Raw genomic sequence first — 18,666 nt, 5'->3', positions numbered from 1 at the left:
TTGGCCACTGTGCTCATACATATACTGAGTTTGTTCCAAGCTGTGAAAATACTTCCTGTTGTTATTCACCACCCCTTCAGCCATTACACTTGTTTCTAGAGGGAACTGGCAGTTAAGTGCATTAGTGCAGCTAAATGCAATCCCCTGTGGAGAGGAACTACTGGTTCATGGCCATCGGTTCATAAGAGAGGAGCTAGACTGTTTGCAGACATATCAATCAAATTGAATCAGTAAAATGTATTTATAAAGCGCTTTTTTACATCAGCCGACGTCACAAAGTGTTATACAGAAGCCCAGCCTAAAACCCCAAACAGCAAGCAATGCAGATGTAGAAGCATGGTGGCTAGGAAAAACTCCCTAGAAAGGCAGGAACCTAGGAAGAAACCTAGAGAGGAACCAGGCTCTGAGGGGTGGCCAGTCCTCTTCTGGTTGTGCCGGGTGGATATTATATTAGTACATGGCCATTAAGGCCAGATTGTTCTTCAAGATGGTCAAATGTTCATAGATGACCAGCAGGGTCAAATAGTAATCACAGTGGTTGTTGAGGATGCAACAGGTCAGTACCTCAGGAGTAAATGTCAGTTGGTCAGAGGCAGCAGGTGCGGTAGGGAGAGAGAGAGAGAGAGTCAAAAACAGTTGGTCCGGGACAAGGTTGCACGTACAGTGAACAGGTCAGGGTTCCATAGCTGCAGACAGAACAGTTGAAACTGGAGCAGAAGCCTGACCAGGTGGACTGGGGACAGCCAGGTGTCATCAGGCCAGGTTGTCCTGAGGCATAGTCCTAAGGGCTCAGATCCACCGGGAGAAGAGGGAGAGAGAGAATTAGAGGGAGAATACTTAAATTCACACAGGACACCAGATGTGACAGGAGAATTACACTAGATATAACAGACTGACCCTAGCTCCCCGGCACAGAGACTATTGCAGCATAGATACTGGAGGCTGAGACGGGGGGGGGGGGTCTGGGGAAACACTGTGGCCCTGTCCGACGATACCCCCAGACATATCTGCCCATCATCAGTTAGGCGGTTGTATTCGCAAGTAAATAGGCTACCTTTCACAACTCCCACACAATATTTGCATGTTATAATGTCGCCACAGTGTTGTGTTGGCAACAACCATAATTCAACAAATAATTACTTGTGTACTACAGTATATAGAGGTTAGGGTTTTTCCCATTTCTCCAGTGTTAGCAAGCCTCCCTTTCTCCTAGCCTGAGTGTACAAGGAGTGGAATGTTAGCACAGACAGGTCTGGATTTCAGGCTACTTTTCTCCACCGTCGATCTTCTAACTAACCCGTTTGACAGGATGAGCTGAGCAAGGCACTGTACAGAATCACTGATCTACAAATCATATTCCATCCCAAATAGCTTTTCATTATGTTCTCGCAGCACCTTGCACACACCCATCCCCTGGAACATCCTATAGTCTATGACCATTGAGGATTGCCATTGCTGCAGTACCAAGTGAGATGGCAGCCCAGGACTCCAGTTCACATATTCTAAAATCTTCCCTTGACTTTCCATTCTGCCGCCTTGTGACTTTGTCCTCCTGAATTGTCCCTTTATGAGCCGTATTATCTTCCTCAATAAATCTTTAAATAACTATGTACTTTGAGGTGTTGAGTGAAGAGAATTGGGAAGTGTAGAGTATTGCTTGGCACACATACGTACCATGAATGGAACTTCCACAGGCACCTCAGTCCAATTACAACCCTCTTCCTGGTCTCTGGCCAATGCCACATCACCTACAGGTACAAAGTATAAACACATCAGGAAATGTTCCCACTTATAAGCACAAACATGTCTTGAGAAATGATCATCTTTAATACTCTGCTGCTCAGTCTGTTAGTGTGTGCACCACAATGGCAGCAGCCATTGATTCAATCAGTTGTTCAATATGTCTGGATCTACTGAAGGATCCGGTGACTATTCCCTGTGGACACAGCTACTGTATGGGCTGTATTAAGGACTGCTGGGATCAGGATGATCTGAAGGGTGTCTATAGCTGCCCTCAGTGCAGACAGACCTTCACCCCAAGGCCTGTTCTGAAGAAAAGCACCATGCTAGCAGAATTGGTGGAGAATCTGAAGAAGACAGGACTCCAAGCTGCTACCCCTGCTCACCATTATGCTGGACCTGAAGATGTAGCGTGTGATGTCTGCACTGGGAGAAAACTCAAAGCGGTCAAGTCCTGTCTGGTGTGTCTGGCATCTTACTGTGAGACTCACCTCCAGCCTCACTATGAATCTCCTGCCTTTAAGAAGCACACGCTGGTCAAAGCCTCCACACAACTAGAGGAGAAGATCTGCTCTCATCATGACAAACTGGTGGAGATTTACTGCCGTACCGATCAGCAGTTTATCTGTTATCTGTGTACAATGGATGAACATAAAGGCCATGATACAGCCTCAGCTGAATCAGAAAGGACTGAGAGACAGGTAAGGACAACAACTCTGTAATAGTTGTTTATTCACAGTATCAATGGACCGAGTTAAGGAAATCCTGGATTAAGGCAGCCACTGTCACCTCTCTGATTCAGAGGGGTTGGGTTAAATGTGGAAAACACATATCGGTTGAATGCATTCAGTTATGTGTATCCCCTTTCCCTTCCCACATATGCACACATGAATATAACAGAGGTGGTTTGATTACAACACTCACATGACGTGTGACCTTGACTGAGACATGAGGAGTTGCATTGGCTCCCTGAGCTTTTGCAGGCTTGTGTGCTTTTTTGGCACACAGGAGACCTGGGATAGCAAATGATCAGTCATGCGCATACAGACACGCATGTGACTTTTCTTCCTTAAGTCATGGACTTTGACCTATCATGAAGTTTGATCTGTTCTCAGTAAGACAGAGTCACTTGTACACATGAACAATGGACTGGCATTTGTTTTTTACACCAGAGTCAACTGGGAGAGAAACAGAAGGAAACCAAACAGAGAATCCAGAAGAGACAGAAAGAGATGCAGGATGTGAGACAGGCTGTGAAGTCACTCAGGGTGAGTGTTGACCATTTAGATGTATTTACTTAGTAGATAGTCCCCTTTAAAGTAAACTACAGTAAAACTGAAGCCAGTGATCAGCCCAGTGCTGAGCCATGTTCCATTCCCACTGAGCCCCACTGTTGGGAACAAGTTGTCTGGGGTTCTTGTGAGAGCTGAGTGAATGAACTGGTTGAAATGGAACCCCTCCTCTCTATGTTTGTTTCCTAACAGCGCTCTGCACAAGAAGCAGTGGGGGACAGTGAGAGAATCTTTACCGAGGTGATCCACTCCATTGAGAGAAGGCGCTCTGAGGTGAAAGAGCTGATCAGAGCCCAGGAGAAGGCTGAAGTGAGTCAAGCAAAAGGACTGCTGAAGCAACTGGACCAGGAGATAGCTGAGCTGAGGAGGAGAGAGGCCGAGTTGGAGCAGCTCTCACACACAGAAGACAACATTCAATTCCTCCAGGTGATATCAGTGACTCTCTGTCCCCAGCATCACGTGTTACTGCTGAAAGTGAAATGTTTGTATTTCTCAACAATAATCTGTTCTGTTTTTTTATGTCTCTGTAGAGTTTCCAGTCTCTCTGTGTCCCTCCTCGATCTGAACACTTACTCAGCATCACTGTCAACCAACACGTCTTCTTTGAGGATGTAAGGAAATCAGTCGCTGAGTTAAAAAGCCAATTAGGAAAAATCTGCTCTGGGGAAATTGCCAAGATCTCTGTAAAAGGTAGGTAACCTAGGCAACTACTGAGCCCTTTGACTTTCTGTAATGTTTTTATCATGATCAGTATTGAACTGTGATATTTAATTTCCTATGTTTCCATAGTGACAAAAGTCCACATTGTTCCACCTTCTGAGCCCCGTTGTCTTCCGTCATTTGGCACAACTCAGTCTACACTGTCAGTTGGAGGACTAGCATCACATGGGAATGATACCACCTGTCAGAAGACAAGGCCTGAACCCAAGACCAGAGAAGAGTTCTTAGAATGTGAGTAAAGAATATACCCCAGCTAGTGCATAACGTTCTGAGAACCATATGTTTCTTAGAGCTTTGTGAGAGCATGGTTATTTTGCATACAATCTTTCCACAGTATTCTGAGAATGGTGCAGGATACCCAACTAGCACATAATGGTCTGAGAACCATGTTTCTTAGGTGGGAAATTCAGTACTTCAGCATACGGATTTCTACATGCTTCCTCATTCTTAAAAAAAAAGAAATTGGTACCCGTTGCCTTCAGACAAGTGCCGTGACACTTGTGGGGGTCGTAGAGCAAGTTAGTTTGTAGCCCAAATGGTTCGGACACTACCAAACAGAAGTTGGCACATCGACATCACCACTTTACATAAAAACCACAAGAAAACATTAAGAAAGTTCAAAGAACATTCTATGAGTGTTATTTAAAAACATATACATTCCGTTCTCAGCATCAACAAAACTCTATCTTGTTAAGTGTGTTCAGGTGTGTCGGCCGCATCCACTAATTGGCCACAGTGCTTGCCAGCTAGCACATTTTGTTCCTTGGAAGTTATGGGAACGTAAGTTTTTGGTTTCCCATTGGTTCTGGGAACGAAGCCATACATTTCTTAACCGGTGTTTTTTTAAATGTTCTGAGAATGGATGTAAAAAAAATGTAATTACTAGGTTGCAGGAGGTTCTGAGAATGTTTTACTATGGTTCCCTGAAAGTTTTTCTGGGAGGTTTTATTAACTTTCTGAGAACAGAAATTATAGATTATTTGAAGGTAATTAAATAACATTCTGAGAACATGTTTCAATAAGACTTTTAATAACACTGCTAGCTCAGTTTGGGTTATCTGTTTAGAACTCCAAGCACAGATAGGACACCTTGGAAAGTCATTTGCTTAGGCATTAATCATGCATTTATTTTTCTATTGTGGCACGGCGTCAGTGAGCGTCAGACCTATGATCTTCTGTTCTCTATTCATGGCATTAGTCCACTACACCACCAGGACAGCTGTGTTTCATTTTTTTAACTTATACAAACCTGTTCATTTTAGTCTATTCAAACAGACCTTATTTCAACATAAAAAAGCACTCATTAATATCAGGTATGGCCAATTAGTGGGCGTGGCCAGCATACCTAAACACACTTAAGAAGATAGAGAGAGTTTTGTTGACGCTGATAACTGTTTTCTCCTACCCACCTTCTGACACCCAGGTGGCGGCACACATCTTTGCGTGCCTAGCAGATATCTTAGCTTGGATGTTGGCCCACCACCTTAAGCTCAACCTCGACAAGATGCAGCGGCTCTTTCTCCCGGGGAAGGCCTGCCCACTCAAAGACCTCTCCATCATGTTTGACAATTCCACAGTGTCCCCCTCCCAGAGTGCAAAGAACATTGGTGTGACCCTGGACAACACCCTGTTTTTCTCTGCAAACATCAAAGCAGTGACTCGCTCCTGCAGGTTCATGCTCTACAACATCAGTAGAGTACAACCCTTCCTCACACAGGAAACAGTGCAGGTCCTAATCCAGGCACTTGTCATCTCCCGTCTGGACTACTGCAACTCTCTGTTGGCTGGGCTCCCCGCTTGTGCCATCAAATCCTGCAATTTGTCCAGAATGCTGCAGCCCGCCTGGTTTTCAACCTTCCCAAGTTCTCCCATGTCACCCCACTCCTCCGCACACTCAACTGGCTTCCAGTTGATGCTCGCATCCACTACAAGACCATGGTACTTGCCTACGAAGCAGCAAGAGGAACTGCCCCTCCCTACCTTCCGGCTATGATAAAACTAAAAACTTACGTTCACACAGCTTCCAAGGAACCAAATGTGCTAGCTGGGACTGTACAATGCACATTAATATACTACACACACACACACCTGGATGCACACATACATTTCACCTGTTGTTTTGTCTTCATCCTCAGATTCCTGTCAGCTCACATTGGATCCCAACACGGCATTTAACTGTCTGTGTCTGTCTGAGGGGAACAGAAAGGTGACACGGCGTTATAAGGACCAGCTTTATCCTGCCCATTCAGACAGATTTACCACCTACCCCCAGGTGTTGTGTGGAGAGGGTCTGTCTGGAGCCTGCTACTGGGAGGTGGAGTGGAGCGGGGACTGGGTTGATATAGCTGTCTCATATAAAGGGATCAGCAGGAGAGGACCTGATGAGGGTTTGTTTAGAAGCAGTAAACAGGCCTGGTGTTTGGAGTGTGATGCTTCTGGTTGCTCTTTCTATCACAATGATAAACAGATTGTCATACCTGTCTCCTGTTCCACCAGAGTAGGAGTGTATCTGGACCACAGTGCAGGAACTCTGTCTTTCTACAGCATCTCTGACACAATGACCCTCCTCTGCAGAGTCCAAACCACTTTCACTCAGCCCCTCTATCCTGGGTTCACTGTCTCTAGAACAGTGAATATACTGAAACCAGACAAGATTATTATAGCAAACTAAAACAAAAACTAATCTTGAAAAAACTATTTAGTAAACTGAAATAAAATAAAACAAATTGTAAAAAAATAAAAAGTAAATAAACAACCTAACTAGGCAAGTCAGCTAAGAACAAATTCATATTTACATTGACGGCCTACCTGCGAACAGTGGGTTAACTGCCTTGTTCATGGGCAGAACGACACATTTTTACCTTGTCAGCTCGGGGATTCGAGCTGACAAACCCGTTTTAAAAACTAAAACTATACTGAAACTATTATCTTTGACTCAAAAATAAAATAAAACCATCATGAACTATGTTCAGTTTGAGGTTTTTTTCTCAAAAATTTGGGCAAATATCTAATAGGGTTTTCAAGTTTTTAGGGTGTTTTCAAGCTAAAATAGACCTAGCTTGTGCATCACTATCACTAGGGACGGACTTTGATTTGGAGGCCACAGGCAAATGCCAGTCTGAGCCCAGCCTCCCCCTTGAATGAAGCAGAATAAAAAGGCTAACTGAAAACCTTTGAAATACCCTTCATTAGTTAAGGTCTTTGCATCACCACCTACAGGGGTGGGCAATCATTTTGGCTCGAGGGGCACATCTGGATTCTAAAATTCAACAGACTTTTTTGGGACCAGTTTGTATGTCAAAAGCAATTTGCGGCCCAGAAACAGGGCAGTTGTTTGAAAATAAGTATCATTATAGTTTCTACATACAGTGGTTCCTCCTTTAAAAGTGACTTCATACTGAAGCACACCTTGTGTGCTGCCGCAGCGTTCTGTTGCCCATCATTTCATTCTCAGCCATTTCTTCTGTTACTGCAAGTTATTGCTAGTTTGACCACCAGAGGGCATCTTAGAGAAGCATTTGATAGTACTTCCGTATTGGCATTACCAGAGAATTTAAAACCTTTTTTGTAATAACATAGTATATGGGATTGATTTTAAGAAATGTGGCTTAATTAATTTGATTAATATTATGGTGTTTCTATTCATAGAAAAAATATGCACAATCGTTTCTCTCTACATTAACTAACATATTCCTCTCAATTTGTAAATTTTTTGCTTGACTCGTTATGATGTAATAACTACTTACATTTGCCTCCCCGTAATGTTTTGTCAGCCATCTTTGCTGAAGAAAGTCACCAGGGAGGGGTGGCTCATGTCAAATTCATCATTGGAACCACTCGATATGATTGGTCATATAAAATGCATAATGAGTGCTCTAACTCTCCCTTGTGGCGGTCTGGAGCAATGAAGCCGTGATGCTGGGTACCTCTAAGTCCCGCGGTGTAAGCTCACAACTTTTAAAGGAGGAACCACTGTACTTTCTGTCTGGTTTTAGTTACTCTGCCTTCAGAAAGTATCCACACCCCTTGACTTCTTCCACATTTTGTTGTGTTACTGCCTGAATTTAAATCACTTAAGGATAGGACCCTTTTTTTCAATTTTCACCTAAAATGACATACCCAAATCTAACTGCCTGTAGCTCAAGACCCGAAGCAAGGATATGCATATTCTTGACACCATTTGAAAGGAAAAACTGTGTGGAAGTTTGTGGGAATGTGAAATTAATGTAGGATAATATAACACATTAGATCTGATAAAAGATAATACAAACAAAAAAAATATGTGTTTTCTATTTATTTTTTTGTTCCATCATCATTGACATGCAAGAGAAAGGCCATACACTTAGATAGGATTTTAGGTGTAATTTAGATGTTGTCCCCAAGATGACAGCAGTGTGTGTGCAAAGTTTCAGACTGATCATGTGAAGAATTACATCACTACACAACATTTTGTATCAAGTTTGCCAGAAGTTTGCCCAAATGTGCCAAATTGGTCAATTTATACATTTTCAAGTACATAACTATAGAGAACATACAAAAATGCTATGGTAATAAAACATTTAAGTTTGCACATTCCAAGGCCAGGCAGGGGTTAGAGACAGAAGTAAGTACATGATTTACCTTCAGAGGTGAATGTATCAAACCAGTTGTTGTGATAAAAGTGTTTTGTTGTTGTGCACTATTCTCTAACAATAGCATGGTATTTTTGTTTTTGTAATAGCTACTGTAAATTGGACACTGCAGTTAGATTAACAAGAATTTAAGCTTTCTGCCCATATAAGACATGTCTATGTCCCGGAATTGGCTATTGTTTACAACGTCATTCTAGTCACATTATCGCATATTGAGCAACAACCGTCCCGGTTTAGGGACACCGATCCCATTAATCCATTTTAACAAGTCACATAATAAGTTGCATGGACGCACTATGTGTGCAATAAGTATTTAACGTGATTTTTGAATGACTACCTGATCTCGGTACCACACACATAAGGTCTCTCAGTCGAGCAATGAATTTCAAACACAGATTAAACCACAAAGACCAAGGAGGTTTTCCAATGCATCGCAAAGAAAGACACATATTGGTAGATGGGTAAAAAAAGCAGACATTGAATATCCCTTTGAGCATGGTGAGTTATTAATTACACTTTGGATGGTGTATAAATACACCCAGTCACCACAAAGATACAGGCGTCCTTCCTAACTCAGTTGCCAGAAAGGAAACCGCTCAGGGATTTCACCATGAGGCCAATAGTGACTTTAAAACAGTTGCAGAGTTTAATGGCTATGATAGGAGAAAACTGAGGATGAATCAACGACATAGTAGTTACTCCACAATACAAACCTAAATGACTAAGTGAAAAGAAGGAAGCCTGTAGAGAATATAAAATGTTACAAAACATGCATGTTGTTTGCAATAAGGCACAAAAGTAAAACGGCAAAAATTTTGGCAAAGAAAATAACTTTCACTGACTACCACTCTTCATATTTTCAAGCATGGTGGTGGCTGCAATATGTTATGCGTGTGCTTGTCATCGGCAAGGACTAAGGAGTTTTTTGGGATAAAAATAAATGGAATAGAGCTAAGCACAGGCACAATCCTAGAGGAAAACCTGGTTCAGTCTGCTTTGCAACAGACATTGTGAGACAAATTCACCTTTCAGCAGGACAATAACCTAAAACACAAGGTCAAATATACACTGGAGTTGCTTACCAAGATGACATTGAATGTTCCTGACTGGCCAAGTTACAGCTTTGACTTAAATCAATTTGAAAATCTATAGCAAGACTTGAAAATGGCTGTCTATCAATGATCAACAACTTACTTGACAGAGCTTGAAGAATTGTTTAAAGAATAATGTGCAAATATTGTACAATACCATTTTTTTTATACATTTGCAAAAATTTCTAAAAACATATTTTCACTTTGTCATTATGGTATATTTTGTGTAGATGGATGAGAAACAAATACATTTAATCAATGTTGAATTCAGGCTGTAATGCAACAAAATGTGGAATTAGTCAAGGGGTATGAATACTTTCTGAAGGCGCTGTAGTTAGGGATGCACTGATGTGGAAATTCTGGGCAAATGACCTATATCGGATATTTTCTTTTGCAATATCAAGCCAATATGTATATTTCGTTATTGCCTTTTGAACCATTCTCGAACAGATATACTTTGCAACCAAGTGTTTACATGTATGTTCATAAACCTAATTATAAAATATGTCAAATGTATTTAATATGGGAAAGGAGTATACATTTTTATTTGCATCAAAAAGTGAGTAAAATGCATCCGGAAGGTATTGTTCAGGAAATGATAAGGGAAGATTGGTAATAAATGTGGTATTGTTCAGGAAATGATAAGGGAAGATTGGTAATAAATGTGGTATTGTTCAGGAAATGATAAGGGAAGATTGGTAATAAATGTGGTATTGTTCAGGAAATGATAAGGGAAGATTGGTAATAAATGTGGTATTGTTCAGGAAATGATAAGGGAAGATTGGTAATAAATGTGGTATTGTTCAGGGAATGATAAGGGAAGATTGGTAATACATGTGGTATTGTTCAGGAAATGATAAGGGAAGATTGGTAATAAATGTGGTATTGTTCAGGAAATGATAAGGGAAGATTGGTAATAAATGTGGTATTGTTCAGGAAATGATAAGGGAAGATTGGTAATACATGTGGTATTGTTCAGGAAATGATAAGGGAAGATTGGTAATAAATGTGGTATTGTTCAGGAAATGATAAGGGAAGATTGGTAATAAATGTGTAGAAAAACAGTTCTGCACTCTTTTCAGTTGTGCTTTTGTCCCAGTCCTTTCTAACGAGTCTTGTACAGCTGGCGTCGTAGAGGGAAATGGAATACACATACGTGTTCGGGAGAGTCTTAGCCTTCAGAAATGGGGTCATAGGGGTCATAATAGCTAAAAGACCCAACCGTTCAAAATCTTCAAAAGCTAAAGCCAGATTCGGAGAAAGAAAAATTAAACCTCTCCGTTTGACACAACCAGAGACAGCTACAACCGCTAAATTGCGTACATCGCCGGAGGGCCTCGAGCAGAAGAGAAAGGCAAGATATCAGAGACATAATTGTGCGAAGTTCTGAGCCCTTAAGTCCTCACCACTGACTATCACTAACTATCAGGGGAAAAAATGGCAAGGTAGCTAACTTGATTCCTCTTACATTTACAGGCAGTACTAAAGTTAAAACGCATTGGATTGGTGTAAACATGGGCAAGAGAGAGAGTTTGCTTTCACAGTATGTTTTGCACCAGTCACATCACTATTAAACAATTGGTGAGGAAATATTACCAAGTTTAAATAAATGTTTACATGAATGATCCTGACAATCTTTTCCTTTTCCATATACAACTGCCCAGTCCACTAAAGGTCTTTCACAGTCAGCATGAGCCCTCTACCAGGGAGGAACACAGGCAGGTACAGTAGTAATATAAATAACTTGGTACAGCTGAATGGTTAACTGGTACAGCTATTGGAATGTGCAGACTAGATAGAGTTTAGTTATCTGTGATAACCTTTACAGCCAAATGGCAACTGGATCAGTAACTACAGTACCAGTCAAAAGTTTGAACACACCTACTCATTCAAGGGTTTTTCTTTATTTTTACTATTTTCTACATTGTAGAATAATAGTGAAGACATCAAAGCTATGAAATAACACATATGGAATCATGTAGTAACTAAATAAGTGTTAAACAAATCAAAATATATTTGAGATTTGAGATTCTTCAAAGTAGCCACCCTTTGACTTGATGACAACTTTGCACACTCTTGGCATTCTCTCAACCAACTTCATGAGGTATTAACCTGGAATGCATTTCAATTAAAAGGTGTGCCTTGTTAACAGTTAATTTGTGGAATTTCGTTCCTTCTTAATGTGTTTGAGCCAATCAGTTGTGTTTTGAGAAGGTATGGCTATCTTTTGTATACCACCCTACCTTGTCAAAACACAATTGATTGGCTCAAACACATTAAGAAGGAAAGAAATTGTGTTATGACAAGGTAGGTGTGGTATACAGAAGATAGTCCTATTTGGTTAAAGACCAAGTCCATATTATGGCAAGAACAGCTCAAATAAGCAAAGAGAAACAACATTCCATCATTACTGTAAGACATGAAGGTCAGTCAATGTGGAAAATCTCCAAAACGTTGAAAGTTTCTTCAAGTGCAGTCGCAAAAACCATCAAGCGCTATGATGAAACTGGCTCTCATGAGGACCGCCACAGAAAAGGAAGACCCAGAGTTACCTCTGATGTAGAGGATAAGTTAATTAGAGTTACCAGCCTCAGAAATTGCAGCCCAAATAAATGCTTCACAGAGTTCAAGCAACAGACACATCTCAACATCAACTGTTCAGAGGAGACTGCGTGAATCAGGCCTTCATGGTTGAATTTCTGCAAAGGAATAACTACTAAAGGACAAGAAGAGACTTTCTTGGGCCAAGAAACACGAAAAATGGACAACAGACTGGTGGAAATCTGTCCTTTGTCTGATGAACATAAATTTGAGATTTTTGGTGTGAGATGCAGAGTAGGTGAATGGATGATCTCTGCATGTGTGGTTCCCACCATGAAGCATGGAGGAGGAGGTGTGATGGTGTGGGGGTGCTTTGCTGGTGACACTGTCTGTGATTTATTTAGAATTCAAGGCACAATTAACAAGCATGGCTACCACAGCATTCTGCAGCGATACACCATCCCATTTGGTTTGCGCTTAGTGGGACTATCCTTTGTTTTTCAACAGGACAATGACCCAACACACCTCCAGGCTGTGTAAGGGCTATTTGACCAAGAAGGAGATTGATAGAGTGCTGCATCAGTTGATCTGGCCTCACAATCACTCGACCTCAACCCAATTGAGATGGTTTGGGATGAGTTGGACCACAAAGTGAAGGAAAAGCAGCCAACAAGTGCTAAGCATACGTGGGAACTCCTTCAAAACTGTTGGAAACGCATTCAAGTTGAAGCAGGTTGAGAGCATGCCAAGAGTGAGCTAGGTGTCATCAAGGCAAAGGGTGGTTACTTTCAACAATCTCAATAACACTCATGATTCCATGTGTGTTATTTCATAGTTTTGAGGTCTTCACTATTATTCTACAGTGTAGAAAATAGCAAAAATAAAGAAAATCCCTTGAATGAGTACATGTATCCAAACTTTTGACTGGTACTGTATGTGTAGCACGTTATTTTACTGTAGTCATAGTTTTACCTAGAAGTGTGCATCACTGAAGAACTGGTAGTTCATTGCTGGACAGATGTCCGGCGCCCTAACAACTGGCCCCTAGCAACCAACCAGTGGTCAGAGCCCCAGGTCACAGAGGGGGCAGAGATCATCAGGCAGACACCCTGACTCTTGCTGGGGAGGGCTCCTACTACAGAGGTTTGAAAGGGCTGTGAAATGGTGTTAACAGACACCGACAGGGAATTCATAACAATTGCCGTGGGTTTGCAATAGAGGAGCAAACAATCAGTTTTGTGGTTATGTGCCCAAGTAAATAAGCTACTTTTCACAGCTTCACCACACAATATTTTTTTGCCACATTGGTATGTTGGCAACAACCACAATTAAACTAAACGATTGCTTCTGTGCTACAGAATGTGGAGAATAGGGTTTCCATGTCTCCAGTGTTTGCAAGCCTCCCTCCTTTCTCCTAGCCTGGGTACCAGAGGGTTTGTGCTATCATTCCACTCCTTGCCACTTCTTGTCATGTGACACAGAGTACAAGGAGTGGAACGTTAGCACAGACAGGCCTGGATTTCAGGCTACATTTCTCCACCCTCTTATCTTCTAACTAACCCGTTTGACAGGATCGGCTGAGCAAGGCACTATACAGAATCACTGATCTACAACTCATATTCCATCACAAATAACTACTCATTATGTTCTCGCAGCACCTTGCTCACACCTATCCCCTGGAACACACTGTAAGTCTATGACCATTGAGGATCGCCACTGTTGCCAAGTGAAATGGGAGCCCAGGACTCCAGTTCACATACTCCAGGTCACCCCCTGATCTACCATCATACTGCCTACAGACTGTTCTCCTGAATCGTCACTTTAATCTTCCTCAATAAATCTGGTTATAGCTATGTACTTGGAGGTGTAGTGGACTGTATCGAGTGAATTGTCATTTTGGGAGAATGGAGTGTTACATACTATAAATAGAACTTCCTTAACCACCTCTGTCCAATCACAACCCTCTTCCTGGTGTCTGTCCAACACAACACGGTGTACAACCAGGAATGTTCCCACTCAAAAGCACAAACAATTCTAGAGCAACGAAAGTAGTATCATTCGGCTAGTGTGTGCACCACAATGTCAGCAGCCATGGATTCAATCAGTTGTTCAATATGTCTGGATCTACTGAAGGATCCGGTGACTATTCCCTGTGGACACAGCTACTGTATGGGCTGTATTAAGGACTGCTGGGATCAGGATTATGTGATGGGTTTTCTGATCAGCTGCCCTCAGTGCAGACAGACCTTCATCCCAAGGCCGGTTCTGAAGAAAAGCACCATGCTAGCAGAATTGGTGGAGAATCTGAAGAAGACAGGACTCCAAGCTGGTACCCCTGCTCACCATTATGCTGGACCTGAAGATATAGCGTGTGATGTCTGCACTGGGAGAAAACTCAAAGCTGTCAAGTCCTGTCTGGTGTGTCTGGCCTTTTACTGTGAGACTCACCTCCAGCCTCACTATGAATCTCCTACCTTTAAGAAGCACAAGCTGGTCAAAGCCTCCACACAACTAGAGGAGAAGATCTGCTCTCATCATGACAAACTGGTGGAGATTTACTGCCGTACTGATCAGCAGTTTATCTGTTATCTGTGTACAATGGATGAACATAAAGGCCATGATACAGTCTCAGCTGAATCAGAAAGGACTGAGAGACAGGTATTGACAATCTATAATTCCGCTCATTCAAAGTATCACTGTGAAAATAACATTCATTGCTGAACATTAGTCACTACTGTACAACATAGCTTTGAAAAGGAAGTCAGCCAACACCCAATAATTTAGCAGTGCTAATATACACACTCATGTGATGTTACCTTTACTGAGACCTGAATAGTTGCATTGGCTCTTTCAGCTAATGCCTAGGCTTTGGCTTAGCAAGCTAATGATATTTTCTGGCACGCAGGAGATCTGTGATCGAACACGATTGGTCACACTCATACAGACTCACACAGACACGCGCATGCCTTTTCCATATTGCATAGACTTTGACCTATCATAAAGTTTGATCTGTTCTCATTAAGACAGAATCACTTGTACAAATGAACCATGGAATTACATGTGTTTTCCTGCAGAGCCAGGTGGGGGAAAAACAACAGAAATCCAAACAGAGAATCCAGGATAAAGAGAATGAGATGCAAGAGGTGAGACAGGCTGTGTATTCACTCAAGGTGAGTGTTGTTAACCATTTACATGTATTTACTTAGCAGTTAGCCCTCTAAAGTGACTTATTCCTCCTAAACTAAACTGCAGAAAAACTGGAGCCAGTGAGGAGCCCAGTGCTCGGATATGTTCCAATCCTATTGAGCCCCACTGTAGGGAACATGTTTCTGGGGTTCTGATGAGAGCTGAGTGAATGGGCTGGTTAAAATGCAACCCATCCTCTCTCTCGGTTTGTCCTAACAGTGCACTGCAGAGGCAGCGGTGAAGAACAGTGAGAGGATCTTTACTGAACTGATCCGCTCCATTGAGAGAAGGCGCTCTGAGGTGAAAGAGTTGATCAGAGCCCAGGAGAAGGCTGAAGTGAGTCGAGCTGAAGGACTGCTGAAGCAACTGGACCAGGAGATGGCTGAGCTGAGGAGGAGAGAGGCCAAGTTGGAGCAGCTCTCACACACAGAAGACAACATCCAATTCCTCCAGGTGATATCAATGTCTCTCTGTTCCCAGCATCAGGTGTTACTGCTGAAAAATATTTTTTGAACTTTCACAGCAATAATCTTTTTCCTGTTTTCTAATCTTTTTTGTTTCATGTATCTGTAGAGTTTCCAGTCTCTCTCTGTCCCTCTTGGATCTAAGGCCTTACCCATCATCACTTTCAATCAACACGTCTCCTTTGAGTATATAAGGAAATCAGTCGCTGGGCTGAAAAGTCAAGTTGAAAAGATCTGCTCTGGGGAAATTGCCAAGATCTCTGTAAAAAGTAGGTAACATACAGTATTAGGACAGTATATACGATGCAAGTTAGGGCTCGATTAAATCCATAGAGCAGGTAATCTGCGTTGTAGCTCGCGTGATATTTAAAGGTCATTTCCGATTGAGCCGACACATGCAGCGTTTACTGTGAATGCAGTCTCCACGAACGCGGTACCATTGCCTTTAAATGCCATTCGCGCTACAACGCAGATATTCCACGCTACGGAATTAATCGAGACCCTAATCTGCCATTTAGTAAGTTCAGTACAGTAGGTGAATTTATGGTTGAATGTTTGTTCTCAATGGAGAACCTTTTTCAGTTACTTATCCCATTGACTTGCTGTAATGTTTATGTAACGTCCTGACCAGAGTTCTTATGTGTTTTGCTTGTTTAGTGTTGGTCAGGACGTGAGCTGGGTGGGAATTCTATGTTGTGTGTCTAGTTCGTCTGTTTCTGTGTTCAGCCTAATATGGTTCTCAATCAGAGACAGCTGTCAATCGTTGTCCCTGATTGAGAATCATATATAGGTGGCTTGTTTTGTGTTGGGGATTGTGGGTGGTTGTTTCCTGTCTCTGTGTTTGTGTTCTGCACCAGATAGGACTGTCTCGGCTTTCACGGTTTGTTATTTTGTTATTTGTTAATGTTCACCGTTTATCGTCTGATTAAACATGTTGAACACTAACTGCGCTGCCTTTTGGTCCTCTCCTTCATCCCAGGAAGAAAGCCGTTACAGTTTATGTCATGATCAGTGTACACAAGTGATACTTGATTTCCTATTGTTTCCATAGTGACAAAAGTCCACATTGTTCCACCTTCTGAGCCCCGTTGTCTTCCATCCTTTGGCACAACTCAGTCTGGACTGTCAGTTGGAGGACTAACACATGGGAATGACACCACCTGTCAGAAGACGAGGTCTGAACCCAAAACCAGAGAGGAGTTCTTGAAATGTGAGTCAAGAACATACTGTACATACACATGTACAAAAACACACACACATGTACAAAAACACACACACATACATACGCATATGCATGAGGACACAAACATGCACACATACATTTCACCTGTTTTGTCTTCATTCTCAGATTCCTGTCAGCTCACATTGGATCCCAACACAGCACATAAAGAGCTGCGTCTGTCTGAGGGGAACAGGAAGGTAACATGGAGTGATAACGACCAGCTTTATCCTGACCATCCAGACAGATTTACCACCTACGCTCAGGTGTTGTGTAGAGAGGGTCTGTCTGGAGCCTGCTACTGGGAGGTGGAGTGGACCGGAGTGGAGGTTTGTATAGCTGTCTCATATAAAGGGATCAGCAGGAGAGGACATAATGAGTGGTTAAGAAGCAGTAATCAGGCCTGGTGTTTGGAGTGTGGTGCCTCTAGCTGCTACTTCTATCACAATGATAAACAGACTGACATACCAGTCCCCCGCTCCACCAGAGTAGTAGGAATGTACTTGGACCACAAGGCAGGAACTCTGTCCTTCTACAGTGTCTTTGACACAATGACCCTTCTCCACAGAGTCCAGACCAATTTCACTCAACCCCTTTATCCTGGGTTCTATGTCACTACGTCTCTCAAGATACTGACACCGACACAGTGATGAGTTACAGTGAGTTACAGTTATACAGTTAGAATTAATACAAGCAAAAGGGTCAGAATAGTGACCGGAAAGATCCATATTATAAGATGTTAAGAAGTATTACCAAGTTTAAATAAATGTGCACATAAATTATCCTGATTCTATTGCCTTAGTGCATTTTTCTAAAATGGGTTTTGTATAGAACTCCCACTTCCACAGTCAGCATGAGCCCTCTACCAGGGAGGAACACAGGCAGGTACAGTACGTAATATAAATACCTTGTCTTTATACAGTGGCGTGTATTCACGGACGGCAAGGGTATCCAGGCTTCCCCATATATTAAAAAAAAAATGTCTCATTCTTCTCTCTCAGTGTGTTAATCATTTTCCATCAATTCGCAAGGGGCTGAGCGAGGGATTTGAGCGAGGGATACAGTGCCCCTCTGTTTCAGTATGTGTAGCCCAAAATAGTATAACATGTTGCCGCCGTAGCATTTGATTGATCGATGCCAGCAAGCATTTGGCCTTCCTTGATAAAAATATAATCAAATAATTAGCCAAGCAGCTAATGTGCTGAACTCTGGGTTGTCCTGGTGCAGTAAAACGCCCCCCAAGGGAGGGTAGTTTGGATTTGGCCTCACCATTTAAATCACCTCCTATGCTAAATGTAATTTTCATGAAAACGTGTCTGTTTCTGGTCTGCTTGTGTTGATGTCTTGCACTAGCTAGCTTTCTAAATCGTCCCTTTCCTAAACCGTGGATGGAGATGGGGATTTGGAATTGTGGTTTTGGCTTAATTCTTTGTACAGGTCAATGATTATGATCTAACCATAAATGAAAAGGTTGTGCCACTGGCCTTTTTAGCTAGGTAGCCTCTGACAACAGAAACAAAAAGTGTACTGTATGACAGAGTGACAGAGTCATAGACCGTTTTGCCAACATGAAAGATAGGAGGATGGTATTGGCGTTCAACTAGTCTACAAGAAGGGTGAACACGCAGACATACACACACACACACAAACCAGTACCATGGACAGCCACATGATATTTAGCAACATTGATTGGACTAAATTGTTTTTGATATCATTAAGTTTGTTTTCAGTGTATTAAACTAAGCATAAATAGCCTTTAGATTTTATGATGTTTACATTTTT

The 18,666-nt window shown here is 42.0% G+C and overlaps 2 protein-coding genes across 2 annotated transcripts; both read left to right on the top strand.

Moving 5' to 3' along the window:
• Positions 1-1,865: 1,865 nt before the first annotated feature.
• Positions 1,866-6,423, top strand: LOC120050624 (E3 ubiquitin/ISG15 ligase TRIM25-like). The gene is made up of 6 exons (XM_038997212.1): positions 1,866-2,441; positions 2,913-3,008; positions 3,225-3,458; positions 3,563-3,722; positions 3,822-3,983; positions 5,888-6,423. Exons 1-6 carry the CDS (start codon positions 1,866-1,868, stop codon positions 6,421-6,423), a joined length of 1,764 nt encoding a protein of 587 aa, XP_038853140.1.
• Positions 6,424-14,048: 7,625 nt separating this feature from the next.
• LOC120050350 (E3 ubiquitin/ISG15 ligase TRIM25-like) lies at positions 14,049-17,704 on the top strand. Its single transcript, XM_038996935.1, has 6 exons — positions 14,049-14,673; positions 15,090-15,185; positions 15,421-15,654; positions 15,775-15,934; positions 16,717-16,875; positions 17,014-17,704. Exons 1-6 carry the CDS (start codon positions 14,095-14,097, stop codon positions 17,532-17,534), a joined length of 1,749 nt encoding a protein of 582 aa, XP_038852863.1. The 5' UTR covers positions 14,049-14,094; the 3' UTR covers positions 17,535-17,704.
• Positions 17,705-18,666: the final 962 nt, after the last annotated feature.

The sequence above is a fragment of the Salvelinus namaycush genome, chromosome 7 (assembly GCF_016432855.1).
Source record: "Salvelinus namaycush isolate Seneca chromosome 7, SaNama_1.0, whole genome shotgun sequence".
NCBI lineage: Eukaryota > Metazoa > Chordata > Actinopteri > Salmoniformes > Salmonidae > Salvelinus > Salvelinus namaycush.
Note: the sequence above shows the minus strand (reverse complement) of the source record. Positions and strands in the feature narration are given on the sequence as shown.